We start from the raw sequence: 13388 nt of genomic DNA, 5'->3' as shown, positions 1-13388 counted from the left end.
CAGAGCTCCTTCCAGCAGCTCTCCTGCAGAGATTAAGGTTCAGCTCCCCTCTCCAGCTCTATCAAGGGTGGTCTCTCCAGCTTGCTCTTTTAGCTTCTTCTCTGCAGAGGTGACCTGGTGGTCCCTCTTCCTCTGTACAGCTCACTCTCCAAGTCTCCTCACAGCAGCTGCCCCTGGTGGTGTCTCCAGCTTTTGGCAGGCGCAGCCCCTTTTATAGCCTCAGTTCCTCTGCACACAGCGGCCTCTACCTTTCCTCAACTGGTACTGCAGCCTTCTCTCCTGCAGCAGTTTTCCATTTGGTCCTCCAACTCTCAAGGGCTTGTTACAAGGTACTCAGTTCACTTCCCTCAGCAGTGACCCCATTGGCTCAAACAAAACTTTATAATGATTGGCTCAGACCAACTCAGACTGACTGTCTATTGGCTCATGAAAGGCACAGGCTACGATCCCCTCAGACCAATTTACAGCAGTCAACTGAGCCCAAGTTCTGCGCATATCAATAGCAAGATGGGCTGTCCCTGTCTCCCCTGCTTTTTTAATATTTAAAAATCTGGGGGGGGGGGGGGGTTGTATTTGCAAGCTGGGATATCCTGTGTTTTCCCTTTCACACATTCAGGCAAACGGTATGTATGAATGATAAATACTGGTATTATACTTGCATGTAGGTTGGCAACCTTCTGTCTCAAAAGACTGGTATCGAAAGACTATAGTATGGTATGGTACTGGTATTATACTTGCATACAAACATACAAAGGGTACATAGCTGTTTGTATGTATGATAAATACTGGTATTATACAAATATACATACATATGAATGTATGTATACATGCATGTATTCATTCAACTGAATAGTACATATGTATACTAATACTAGTATAAATACTGGTATTATCATACATACATACATACTGTAGGGATTTGAGCCAGGCATGCCCCCAGCAAAAGGCCTCAGACTTGCTTCAGCAGGAGGGGGTTAAGGCACCCTGGTCTGGCTGGTTTGCCCTGATCTTGGGCAGGCACTGTTGCCTGCACAGCCCCCTGTCCCACCTCTCTTTATACTCTATCTGTCATCACCAGCCTCCTGCCTCTTATGGGGCTTCCTCTTGCCCCTCCCCTTCCTGCCTGAGGGGTTGAAAATGGGCACCTGCTGACAGCTGCTGGCCCTTAGGCATTCTTGGCCCTGGGATCCAGTATGGGGCTCTGGCTGCTGGTCTCTGCTTTCTGCAACCCTTGCCCTGGTAAGTTGGGGTCTGTGGGGAGTGGGGGAACCCCCATACATACATGTATTCCCTTTGATATGTAAGCATAAAAAATACTGATATTATGCTGGTCTTCTCATACCTACGTGCGCGCGTGCACACACACACACACACACACACACACACACACACACACACACACACACACACAAAAGGGCACATGTATGTATATATGAGAAGACCAGTATAATAGCAATATTTATAATATATAGATGCATGTATGTATGATGGTATGTAACGGTACATGTGTGTGGGTGTTGTATTGGCAACCTTCAGTCTCGAAAGACTATGGTATCGAGCTCTGAATGGTGGTTCTGGAACAGCGTCTAGTGTGGCTGAAAAGGCCAATCCAGGAGTGACAATCCCTTCCACACCGGGAGCAAGTGCAGTCTGTCCCTGGTGGTGGTGGTGGTGTCCCTGGTGGTGGTGTGTGGGTGTATGAATGATAAAACCAGTATAACAGCAATATTTATACTGGTGTTACACATACATGCATACCATTCAGCTTAACATGTATGCTATATGTTGCATGTATGTAACATGTATGAATATATGTGAACATGCATGCGTGTGTGTTGATATGTAGCATGTGCTCCCTTCCAGGCCTCCAGGGATGCTTTCCTGACTGCCTCCCTCTGCTCTGCTTCAGAGCCAGCTGGGCGGTGCCTGTCCCTTTAAATGTGGAGGGAGGGGGCGCCGCGCGCTTTGATGATGCAGAGCCCCCGGCGAGCGCGTCGCACGGCGATGACGTAAAGCCCTAGCAACCGGCGGTTGGTATGAGCGCCATGGACGCCACGAAGAGGCCCGTCTACGTCCCTCCGGAGATGGGCCACTACGCGGAGAACTACCGGCTCTTCCACCTCATGCGGGTGAGGGCCGCCGGGCCGCCACTCCCCCCCAGCACCGGCGGCCCCGAAGGGAATGGGCGGCCCATGAAGGAGCCTGAGCCCGGGAGAGCGGGGAGGCTCTGTGGAAGTGACAGTGACTTCCCAGCATCCCTTGCTACGGCTGGGCCCGCAGGGAGACTACTGTTCCCAGGGTGCTCTGCGCAGAAGCCTCATTCCCTCTACTGTTGCTTGGTTCCACGTGGTCAGCAAGGGACCCTGGCCAAGCCTCTGAGCCTCAGTCTTCCCTGTTTGTGAAATGGACCCAGTAGGGCTTGCCTGCCTCGCAGGGTCTGTTGTAAGACCTACATCAACGTAGTCATTATTAAGTACTATTAACCGATTATTAATTTTAATGATTATTAATGTATTAATTAATTATTAGTTGATTGTTTAGTAATTATTTCTAGTTTATTTATTACTAGTTGATTGTTTAGTAATTATTTTGAGTTTATTTATTACCAATTGATTGTTTAGTAATTATTTCTAGTTTATTAATTATTATTTATTATTAATTGTTAATAATGGATCAATTATCAAATATTCATTATTTTAGTTATTGCCTTATTAATTATTATTAATAAATAATAATAATTTTTTATTTAGTGAATTTTTACCCCAACTTTCTACCACCCAGCAGGGCAGCAATTTTCAATCTTTTCATCTCACAGCGCACTGATACTAAAATTGGCAAGGCGCAGAGTGCCACCTAAACCTTTAACCATTGCATAGAAGAGGGAATTTTGGTACATGCAGCTCAGCATAGAAAAGCCTAAAAAGCTGCACCTGCTGAAAATTCCCTCTTCTATGCAATGGTTAAAGGTAGATGCGCTCTGTCCCCTTTGCTTCTGGTAACCCTATTTATTAATTCTTGTTGGCATCCTTCAGTATCGGAAGACTATGGTGTCACGCTCTGAATGGTGGTTTTGGAACAGAGTGTCCTCTCCAGTGTGCGAAGCCTGGGTAAAGTAGGTATGGAGGATAGGCTGTTACCCATGCAGCAAGTCCCCCCTCTCCACGTCACTGAAATGGTCCAATGGAAAGGCAGAGGCCAATACGGTTGGTTCCAGCGGCGTCACAGGAGTTGCCAGAACGTGACTGTGTTCAGCCATGAACTGCCTCAGTGACTCTGGCTCCAGATTTTGCCTCGAGGTTGACTCCTGAAGCCTTTTCCTTAACTGGATGTAGCCACAAGGCAGTGGAGGTTTGGGATCAGAGTTTTCCTTCTCTCAGATGAGCTGCCTTCCCAGGCTGACGAGTCCCATCTACCGGGTGGCTGTTTAGACGCCTCTTACGACAAGTACAGCCAAACTGAGGGCTTATTCTTATCCCCAGCCCCCAGGGGATATTTATTAGTTAGTTATTAATATTGGTTAGTACAGGCCTGGTTAGTACTTGGATGGGAGACCACCTGGGAATACTAGGTGCTGTAGGCTTATGCCATAGTCTTTCGAGACTGAAGGTTGCCAATCATTTATTAATTATTACTATTATTATTTGGTAACCCTGATTATTAGGGAAGAGAATATGTAGTGTGAAGGAGGCTGAACTGAGAATCTGCCGCTCGAAACTCATCTTTGCCATGAACCCACAAGGAAACTCCTTCGCCTCTTCTGAAAAATTGAGATAATACTGTACTTAATCAGGAATTCATATAAAGGACATTGCATGCTCAGACTGCAGACTGTACACACTTTCCTGGTAGTAAGCCCCACTGGACACAGTGGCACTTATTTCTGAATAGATATATTGCAAGCTGGTTTTGGACCCTTTTTCAGATGTGAAAAGGTGTGATGTGAATACCTGGATGAATAAAGATGTAATGTAATCTTAAATAGAGGAATTGTGGGGTGACCAGCTGCTTGCTTGCTGGAGGAGCTGAGCCCCAGGGGTTTATACTGGGCATCTTCTTTGAACATGTCTCCAAACATTAGGTCCTGAAGGATAAGAGCTGTTTGGTGATCACAGAGATAGCATCCTTAATAGTCTGTTTGGCAAGGGTTAGCATGCCCTCTGCTGGCCACTAGACACAGCTGCAATTAAATCCAGTAGCTCCTGGACCACATGCGGTAAAGAGAAACTTGCCTCCTGGTCATGATTGCCGCTTGGCTAATGTGAACAAACCTCCTTCAGCCTCATGGATCTGAGCTTATGTCCCTCTCTGTGTGTGTTATAGAGGAGGGCTGTAAAGTTTACTTGATATTCTCAGTTTTCCTTTGGATTTTTGAGAATAAACCCAAAAGGTTGCTGTCCAGCAGTGGTTCCCAACCTGTGGTCTGTGAGACCCTGACAAGTGATCCATGAGGTCCCAGGAAAAAAAAGATTGCCTTCGATCACTTCCAGCATCTTGCTGAGCGAGCACTCCCCCAAGGACCACCAGAGAGGGTGGAAAATGGACTACTCTTGGCCTCTGCACTTCCAGGGTCTCGCTGAGTGCTCCCCCACAGGCTACCAAATTTAATTGTACTTCTTGTGTACAGGGGATGGGTGGGTTGCATTTGGTCCAGTGGCGTTGCTAGAGGGATGTGTGAAGTGCAGACTACACCAGGTGGCGCACTTGTGAGGGGTGAGCTGACACCACTGCTTGCCAAAATTGTGAAAGTATTTTTGAATAATACCCTCATGTTCTATATCATTGGATGCATACTTTAGTGTAGAATGCAATGAAACAAACCACATTGAAATATGTATATTCTATCAAGTGTTATGGCCAAATAACCAGAAAAGGAAAACACAACTGCCTTATGTCACTAAAAGTGGGTATCCTTTACTCAAACCTGACCAATGAGGCCGATGGTTCTGAGAGCCAATGAGGTGTTATGACACAGCAGGGAACCAATAAGGCGTTAGTATGAGTCAGCTCTTGCTTCCACGTATTAGACCTAATACTAGTAGTCGTGTTCAGCTGTGTGAGTGTCAACCACTGGTTTTTGGTTGTACGCTGATTTGTTGGGTGACCTGGACAGTTCTGTATTAAAGTAAATAAAGTGAATGGGGGTGATACACACTAGCGATGGATGCCACTGCATTGAAGCTGTGTGCATGATATTGTGATTTATTCTATGTGGTCTGGTACGGGAGGAGGTCCGTCCTGGAGGTGACGTAATGAGCTCTCACCGTGGGTGGCGCCTCTGATGTGATCCACAATTATTCCAATTTTTGCTTCAGTGGTCCATGGGCTCCTAAAGGCTGGGTACCACTCCTGTACAGTAAATCCTTGATTTAATGGACCACAATTTCACAGACTTTAGAAGCCACAGGCATTCTCTGTTCCATTTTAAAAAACCAGGCATACATGTTTTGTGCATGTGTGTTTCCATTGACTCCTGTGTATCCGAATTTAACTGACTTGCAGCTTTTCACAGACACCCCTTCCCCCTATTTTTCTGATACTTGGAGGGTTTGCTGTACTTTTAACTTGGAGACTGGGCAACGTATCATTGATGTCTTTGCTTATTTCCAGGGCATGCTTGAAGGTTTGCTCATCCACATGCCGGAGGAGCCAGTAGACTTCTTGATAAAATATTTAAAGAACGACAATGAAGATGGTGAGTAAAAGGGGGAGCGGGATTGTTGGTTCGGCAACCAACAATTCACGAGCCACATCTGTGGTCTGTGACAGGGAGTTCCATGAGAATTGCAAGTCTGTCCTTCCATTCATCCTATTAAGATGAATGCTTTCTCACTTCTCCTTCCATGACTGCAGCCAGCCACCACCTTGAAAGGTGTCTGAGAAAGGGGTAGGCAAGGTAGGGAATGAGTAAAGGAGACAATGTGTAGGAAAGAACCTGAATTTGAGTGGGAAGATGGCTGAGCCAAGGATTCCTGCTTCCCTGGGTGAATTAACATTTTGCCACTCCTTCTAGCCATATGTCAGGGGAATGGAATGGCAGAGGAAGTGAGAAGAGGAGAGTGATGGTGTGTAGACTAGAGCAATCCTCTAGCCCAGTGTTTCTCAAACTGTGGGTCAAGAGCCAATTTCAGGTGGGTCGCAGAACACCTAGCTCAGCTGACATTGAAAATACAGAGTGCAGAGCTGCTGGGGGTGGGTTCCCGGTGGGAAAGAGGCAGGGTGCTTTGCCCTGAATAGGTGGGACGATGGGATGCTGGAAAGGGGGGAGAACTATGTGGTTGGAGAAGGATCCAAGCCTGCTTTCTGCTTTGACTTGCAAGCCGGAGTGTTTGAATTCCTAGCTGTGCAAAATAATAGCATGAGCATGCTGTGTAATGGGACATTTGGCTAATCACGGCTTAGGTTTGAAGCCATGACATCACCTCCAGCTTAATGACGCCACTTTTGGTGGGTCCCGACCGATGTCTTGTTTAATGGCCCCTTTGAGATCGGGGGGAAAAAAATCCTCCTCCTTTGCCTCTCTGCCACCCACATTGAGATGTTGCATTCTCGCAGCAGCCCCAGGCACTCAAATAAATGGCATAGCCAAGGGAAGTGAGGGAAGTGCTTATTTTTTTTTTGGACTATTTTATTTGCTTTGTCTCATGGCCTGCAAAGTCTGTTGTCCCTCCCCCCCCTCCATTAAAACTTTACACCGCTGGCTCCCTCTCTCATTACTATCACGGCGTGGTGGTCTCCTCGTGAGAACTCCAATAATAACCCACCATGTGCTAATTTTCTGAGTTCCTTAAGCGCCTTCCATTTCTCTTCCCATGGAAGAACCTAAATAGGAGAGTATATTCTCAGTTCTCAAACTGAAACCCTTGCTGGAGGGACAGCAAGAGTTCTGGTTTATCCATTATTTATGCTGTCTGTGCCCCCACCCAATACGTCCTGTTGTCTTTAAGCTTGCTAATTACCCCTTTTGTCAGGTGTAAATTTGGCTCACTGGTTTTTATGTGGGGTGGCAGCTTTTGTTTGGTTTTTTTTAATTAGCCACTTACTTGGCACTGGTAATGAATCTTGCGGCTCAGTGACATCGTAGCCGAAGGAGCAGCAAGTGGGCCGCGTGTGTGTGTGTGTGTGTGTGTGTGTGTGTGTGTGTGTGTGTGTGTATGAAAGCAACAAAGGCTGATGGCTTGAACGGGGAAGCTGGTGTTTCCGCCACAACGAAAAGCCGTGTACTCTCAATCAAAATTATTTGATTTACAAACTGTTCACCCTTAGGCAAATTAGGTTTGGCTATGCACAATGGCATCTAATTTTTTGTTCTGCGTGAGCTGTCAAGTACAGGCTGGTGTCATGGTGCTTTGATGTTTCTTTCAAGGGGGAAAAAATCCCAGAGTAAACCATTACGGGAAGTTCTGTTGCGATGCCAATGAAATCCCTGATGCTGGAGACATCCAGAGCTCTTTATATTCGAGGAGACGGGATTCAGATGGATGTGGGTTTGAAGTGCAACAGCCCTGTGGCAGTGTGGGGGAGGGGGGAGAGGAAAGCCTGTTTTCCAGTTTGTGGCCAATCATTCAGATTGGATTCACAGAGTCCTTTTGAAAGAGAAAGCAGAGAAGTTTTCACACTGTCTTTTAGTTCCCAGGGCAAAATTCGCCTCTTTCTGTTACTCTCCAGAAAGGAGATTACTTTAGTGGACACTGCTGGCTTGAAAATGCTTATTTAAGTGATCATAAACATACTCCATTTTACACCATCCTTTCCCAACCCATATCTACTTTTTGAAGGGATGGGTGGCCACACCATCGCATCTCACCGCTGGTGCCCTGCCACCCCACTCCTCTTCACCATCAGTTGGGTCATGCCAGGAAGAAGAGTGTCACAATGTCCCAATGGCAGTGAGGCTGGATTTTGCCTGTCATGCTGTGAAACTTGCCACTGGTTGAAAAACACTGTACAGGTGAGTCCCTGTATCTGTGGGGGATCTGTTTTAGGGTTCCCCCTGGGTATGGAAACCACGGATATGGGGGAACCCTGTCTCTGTGGCCCCCACACCACCCGCACATCCCCTGCATGCCCATTAAAGAAGCCCAGAAAGCAGGAAGTTAAGTGCTTCCTGTTAGTGTCTGTCTAGTTTTTTTAAGCATTCAGGTTGCCAACAACCTGCCTTAATGTCACTATAAGCTCGAATGCTTATTCTTTGCAAGAAAGATCATTTTCACTCCAGTAAGGATCTAAACTACGTGAATGGTTGCGGGGTGGAGGGGGGTGTGTGACCAGAAGTCCCCCAGATCCGCAGATAATCGCTGATGATACTTGTGCCTGAATTATTATTTTTTTGTAGGAGGTTGGTCAGGATGGTCAATAACAAATTACCTGCTGATGACCTGTAGTCTCAAAATAACATTTGAAAAGATGCAAGGGGCTTTTGATTTCAAGACTCCCGTGAAAACGAGAGGCTACTGGGATCAGAGGGTCTTTTGTGAAATGAAAAAAAAAACTGTTGTCTGCTAAGTTTCAGAGCAGCCCTGCAAAGAGACAGAAGAAATGATGATTAAAATTAAAAACCTTTAGAAGCTAAAAAGCAGCAAGTTAAATTCCTAGAAAAGGGTGTGTGTGTGTGTGTGTGTGTGTGTGAGAGAGAGAGAGAGAGAGAGAGAGAGAGAGAGAGAGAGAGAGAACTTCTTGATTGCAGAAGAGGTGCTGACTGTTTGGAAGGAGGAAGAATATAAAAAAAAAAACTCTCATCTTATTAAAGTCATCAGCAAAGCTATGAATTTTCATGATCTTTCCTTCCAAGACAGTTTTCGCCCCAGAGAAAATTTCAAACAGAGATATGGGTGGTAGAAGGAGGGGGGGGGAGGAGAAGATATTGTGTCTGTCCCAAGGTGTGAAGTCAGAAAAGGTTTTAATTAATAATAGGTTCTAAAGTACTCCTTTAGAGAAAGAGAGAGAGAGAGAAAAGACTTGCAAGAAGTCGTGATAATTTCTGGCTGAATACTATAATAATGACAGCTCTTAGGAAGCATTTTACAGGGTGAAAAATCACAAGGACAAACAATAAAATTGTACCTTTGTTTAAGGACTGTTTACCGGGTGTGTGGCAGACCTGAGCCCTCCTTGTGACGGAGGCTGAATGCCAAGTGCCACCTTGCGCAGCTGTTCTCCTCCCAGTCCTCGGTTGGTCCATTCTGACGGAAGCTATTCCTGAGTATTTCTTTTTTTCCAGTGTTGTACAGCAGTGGTTCTCAAACTTTTGAGCACCGGGACCCACTTTTTAGATTGACCACCTGTTGGGACCCGCCGGAAGTGATGTCGTTAACTTGGAAGTGACATCATCAGGCTTCGAACCAAAACCGTGATCAGAGCCAGAGGTCCCGTTATACAGCGTGCTCAAGCTGCCATTTTGCATAGCTCGGAATCCAAGCATTCCAGCTTGGAAGTCAAAGCCGAAGGCGGACTTGGGTCCTTCTCCAACCACATAGCCCTTCCGGGGGTCCCATCCCCCCCCCATTCAGGGCCAAGCACCATTTCTCTGCCCCACTGGGAGCCTCTGGACCCTGTATTTTCAACTCTGTACTTTCAATGAGCTAGGTGCTGTGTGACCCACCTGAAGTTGACTTGCGACCCACCTCCTGACCCACAGTTTGAGAAACGATGATGTACAGTGTTTTAAATCTGGTTAAAATCTCCAGGTTCCTTTCGGTAGTCACTTGGAGGTGTGGTTAATGCTGTTTCCTAGAGAGTCCAGGCCAGTCCTGGGGAGTTGTCTACCCTGCTTGCTCCCTTGATATGAGAATGTATGGAACTGAAGTACAGAAGAGGGAGCTCTCCTTCACACTTCCGTTCTTTTCTGTCTTCAACCCAGAGAAGAGAAGGCAGGGCTGGCTGTGGGGCCCAATTGGAAACATTTTTTTTTGCGGGGCCCCAAGTTCACAGCCCAAGTCTGTAGAATCGTAGAGAGAGGTATAAAATTTATTATGACTTTATACCTCCACGGTAGAATGAAAAGCAATCCAAATGGGTCCTTAAAAAGTGCATGCGAGTTCATGGACCAAATCTAAGCACACTTTAAAGTAAAAATTGCATGCATGCAAGCCTTCAAGTGAACAAATGAAATGCATAGGTTACCTTTCAAAAGTCAACACAAGTCCGCCTGCATTATGGGCAGATTTGGAACTTGTGGATTCCTTCACCGTGACCGTTAAACTTGCATTTTAATCTAGTGGACTCTCAGATGGTAACCGGTAAATAACTATAAATAACTATAAATAACTATAAGGCCTTTTTACAAGTGCCGCCGCCTAAGGAGGTACGTGGGGCGGCGGCAAGAAATAGGGCCTTCTCAGTAGTGGCACCAACGTTGTGGAACTCCCTTCCCCTTGACTTGAGAATGGCTCCCTCTCTTGAGTCCTTTCGGCGAGGCCTGAAGACCTTGTTGTTTAACCAAGCCTTCTGACGTTCTGGCCTTTTTAACATCTTTTATATATCTTTTAGTTGCTTTTTTACAGGCCCGATTCCTCTAAGAACTGCTGTTTTATGCTCTTTTATTCTGACTCTTCTGACTACTGTTTTTATGGGTTCTGCTAATGTGTTTTTTAATATGTTTTTATCTGTGAAATTATGTTTTAATTTGTTTTATATGTTGTTAGCCGCCCTGGATTCCTTTTTGGGAGAAGGGCGGGATAAAAATAAAGTTTTATTATTATTATTATTATTATAAAGCTTGAAAATTCCTTTAGTCACCTTTTATATTAATTGTGATACCAAAAAGAGTTCAGCCATCCTAGATCTGTGCACTGCATGTCAAAGAGCCGCCTGTTTTTGTGAGTTGTGGTTTTGGCCAACCCTGCTACAGAGAGCCCAGCATACCAGCATCAGTTGAAATGTCCACTTAGCTTTGTTGGCAATTTGTTGTGGGATCCTTGTATAGACAAGAAGGGTCAAGCAGCGTATGAGATGTTGCCCCAGAAATGTCCCCCCCCGTGCCCCCAGCCCCGTGTCGTGTGTTTCGAGCCCACGATGGTTCTTACGGGTGTGCAAGTGAGTAAATCGGCGCGTTCCACTTTGCCATGCCTGCTGCCAGCTCCTAAGTAGAAGGAAATCCAGATTTAGTACAAAGTGAGCGTTTACAGTAGCCCTGGGCAATATTAAAGCGTGCGATGGTGTGTTATAATGGTACGTTTCGTTTTTTATCAAACGTTTGTCCAAGAAAGCTGTGTATTAAAGCTTCAGTACCTCGGGGTTTTTTCTTGTGAATTTTAAATCGTGCTCCTACTTAAACCTCAAAAGGATCTGTAGTTAGAAAGGTTCTTTTTTTTCTTATATTTTTTTGTGTGTGGCTTTGAAGTGGGTTGAAGAAGTTGATTAGTGTTGGCACCAGAGTACATCTCGATGGCTCTGTTTATAAATAATTCCTCACTACCAGACTGGAGTTTCAAGGTGTTAAGATTTTTTTTCCTTTTTTTTCAAAAAAGGGGGGGAAATGAGGGGGGGAAAAAACCCTTGGTTTTAATCACGTTCCATTTCGAAAGAAATTAGGCACTAAAAACAGCTTGATGTATCCTTTTAAAGTATTCTTCTCCCCCGACATTGTGTACCCTTTCCTGTCGCATCGGTGAGAGCTGATAAGCGGCAGAGATACTTCCTTAAACCTCTCAAGTCAAATAACTTTGTAAAGATGAATTTGTAATTTTCGGGTTTCATGCATGATTTAGAAAATTGTAGCTGCCCAGCTCTGTGGTAAAAAAAGTGATTAGAAAGCTTGCGCAAAAGTACCTTTTCCTTCCCTTTGCGCTGTCTGGCAAAGATCAGAGAGGGTTGTTCTCTGGTGGATAGCAAGAGCCAGCAAGGGTGAGTGTGTGTTTGGAGGGGGGCTGACCAGAATCTGCAGCTGAAATAATCTCCCCAGATACCTCCAGGAAAGATGTGTGGGGCAGAGGATTCTGAGAGAAGACTGTGGATGTTCACGCCAAGGCCATGCTGGTATATAACACAAGGATGGAACAAGGTTGCCAACCCCCAAATGTACACACTACAAGACTGCACTATTAGGAGGCACAAAGGTTTGAGGAAGTTTGCAGTGGTGGTGGGGTGGGAGGCAGAGGGGTAAGGTTCAAAGGATGCCCTCCCTCATGGATATATTTTAAGGAGAAATTGCGAAGGGAGGACTGTAAGGTGTTGGAAAAGCATCTGTTTTTATACCAATTCAGAACAAAAGCCCACTTTGGCTCAAATATATTGAGTCCATGCCAGGAGGTGCGGTAACAGAAAGGTGCGACCTCACCTCGAAAAGCCCCATAGATGATGGAAATACCCATCAAGGTATTTTCCTGTGGAAAGTGGGAGTACCCGGGTACTCCCGGGTTGGTAGCCAGGGTTGACCTTAGGAGCTGCAGGGCCCAATTGGAAACTTTTTTTTTGTCAGGGGCCCCAGGTTCACAGCCAAGGTCTGTAGAATCTTAGAGATAGAAATAAATGGGTTAGAGATGTCAGGTGGCACACACAAGAGACCTGCAAGCTGTTGACACTCCCTTGCAGCTGGCATTCTGAGTGAATGAGTGAACCCACTTGTAAAGGGGATTAGACAGATTTCTGGAAGAAAAGTCCATCGCAGGTTACAAACTGGGATGGGTTTGTGCAGCCTCCTGGTTTTAGAAGCAGGCCACCTCAGAATACCAGGTGCAAGGAAGTAGCACCAGGATGTAGGTTACTTGTTGTATTGTGTGCTCCCGGAGGCATCTGAAGGGGCCGCTGTTGAGATATAGGAAGCTGGACTAGGTGGGCCTTTGGAATGATCCAGTGGGGCTCTTCTGGTGTTCTTATGTGGACTTAGTTAAGCAAATATGTGTCTCAAGATCAGGCAGCTTCTTAGGTTGCTGTTTCTGGAGGCCGGTGTCCATTGCACTTCTGCTCACCTTCCGATGGCGCATGCAGAAAAGCAGGGTGATGCAACTGGGGTGGCTTCTCCAAGGAAGGGCAACGCTTCCTCTTCCAGGGTGCAAAAGTGCACCTTTGGTGGCTCATGATAGCAGAATGTCAGCTGTGCCTCCACTTGCGATTCAGGAAAAGGTGTGCACTGTAGCTGTCAGAAGTTTGGGAAGCACTATGTGTTGCCAAGAGTTGTTTAGTGGGTAGAATAGAGGTGGGCAGTTAGCAATGGCTGCTCTGGCCGTAGTGCTTCCTTGTTGGTAGAAATCTCATTAAAATTTTGATTCCATTAAAAAAAAAAAAAGTGCATTCCATTCTTTTTTGAGCATATCAAATTCACCATCTGTTTTTCCTTTTTTGTACTGCACTCATTTTTGAGTAGAAGGAATTCTGGTGAGGAAAAGAAGGCGTTACCCTTCCTTATTCGCTCTCACACTTAGGTCTAGTTCTTTTTAGACTTGTGCCGTTCC

The 13388-nt window shown here is 45.7% G+C and overlaps 1 protein-coding gene across 1 annotated transcript in view; it reads left to right on the top strand.

The window, feature by feature from the left end:
- The first annotated feature begins 2045 nt into the window (after window positions 1-2045).
- The window catches only part of AK8 (adenylate kinase 8), a 71803-nt gene continuing 60460 nt past the window's right edge, over window positions 2046-13388 (top strand). Inside the window, exons 1-2 of the mRNA XM_066610775.1 lie at window positions 2046-2129; window positions 5608-5692. Of these exons, the coding sequence (XP_066466872.1) occupies window positions 2046-2129; window positions 5608-5692 (169 nt within the window). The remainder of the gene's footprint in view (window positions 2130-5607; window positions 5693-13388) is intronic.

Source organism: Tiliqua scincoides, chromosome 16 (assembly GCF_035046505.1).
Source record: "Tiliqua scincoides isolate rTilSci1 chromosome 16, rTilSci1.hap2, whole genome shotgun sequence".
Taxonomy (NCBI): domain Eukaryota; kingdom Metazoa; phylum Chordata; class Lepidosauria; order Squamata; family Scincidae; genus Tiliqua; species Tiliqua scincoides.
The sequence above is the reverse complement of the archived record's forward strand: the minus strand, read 5'-3'. Positions and strand labels throughout refer to the sequence as shown.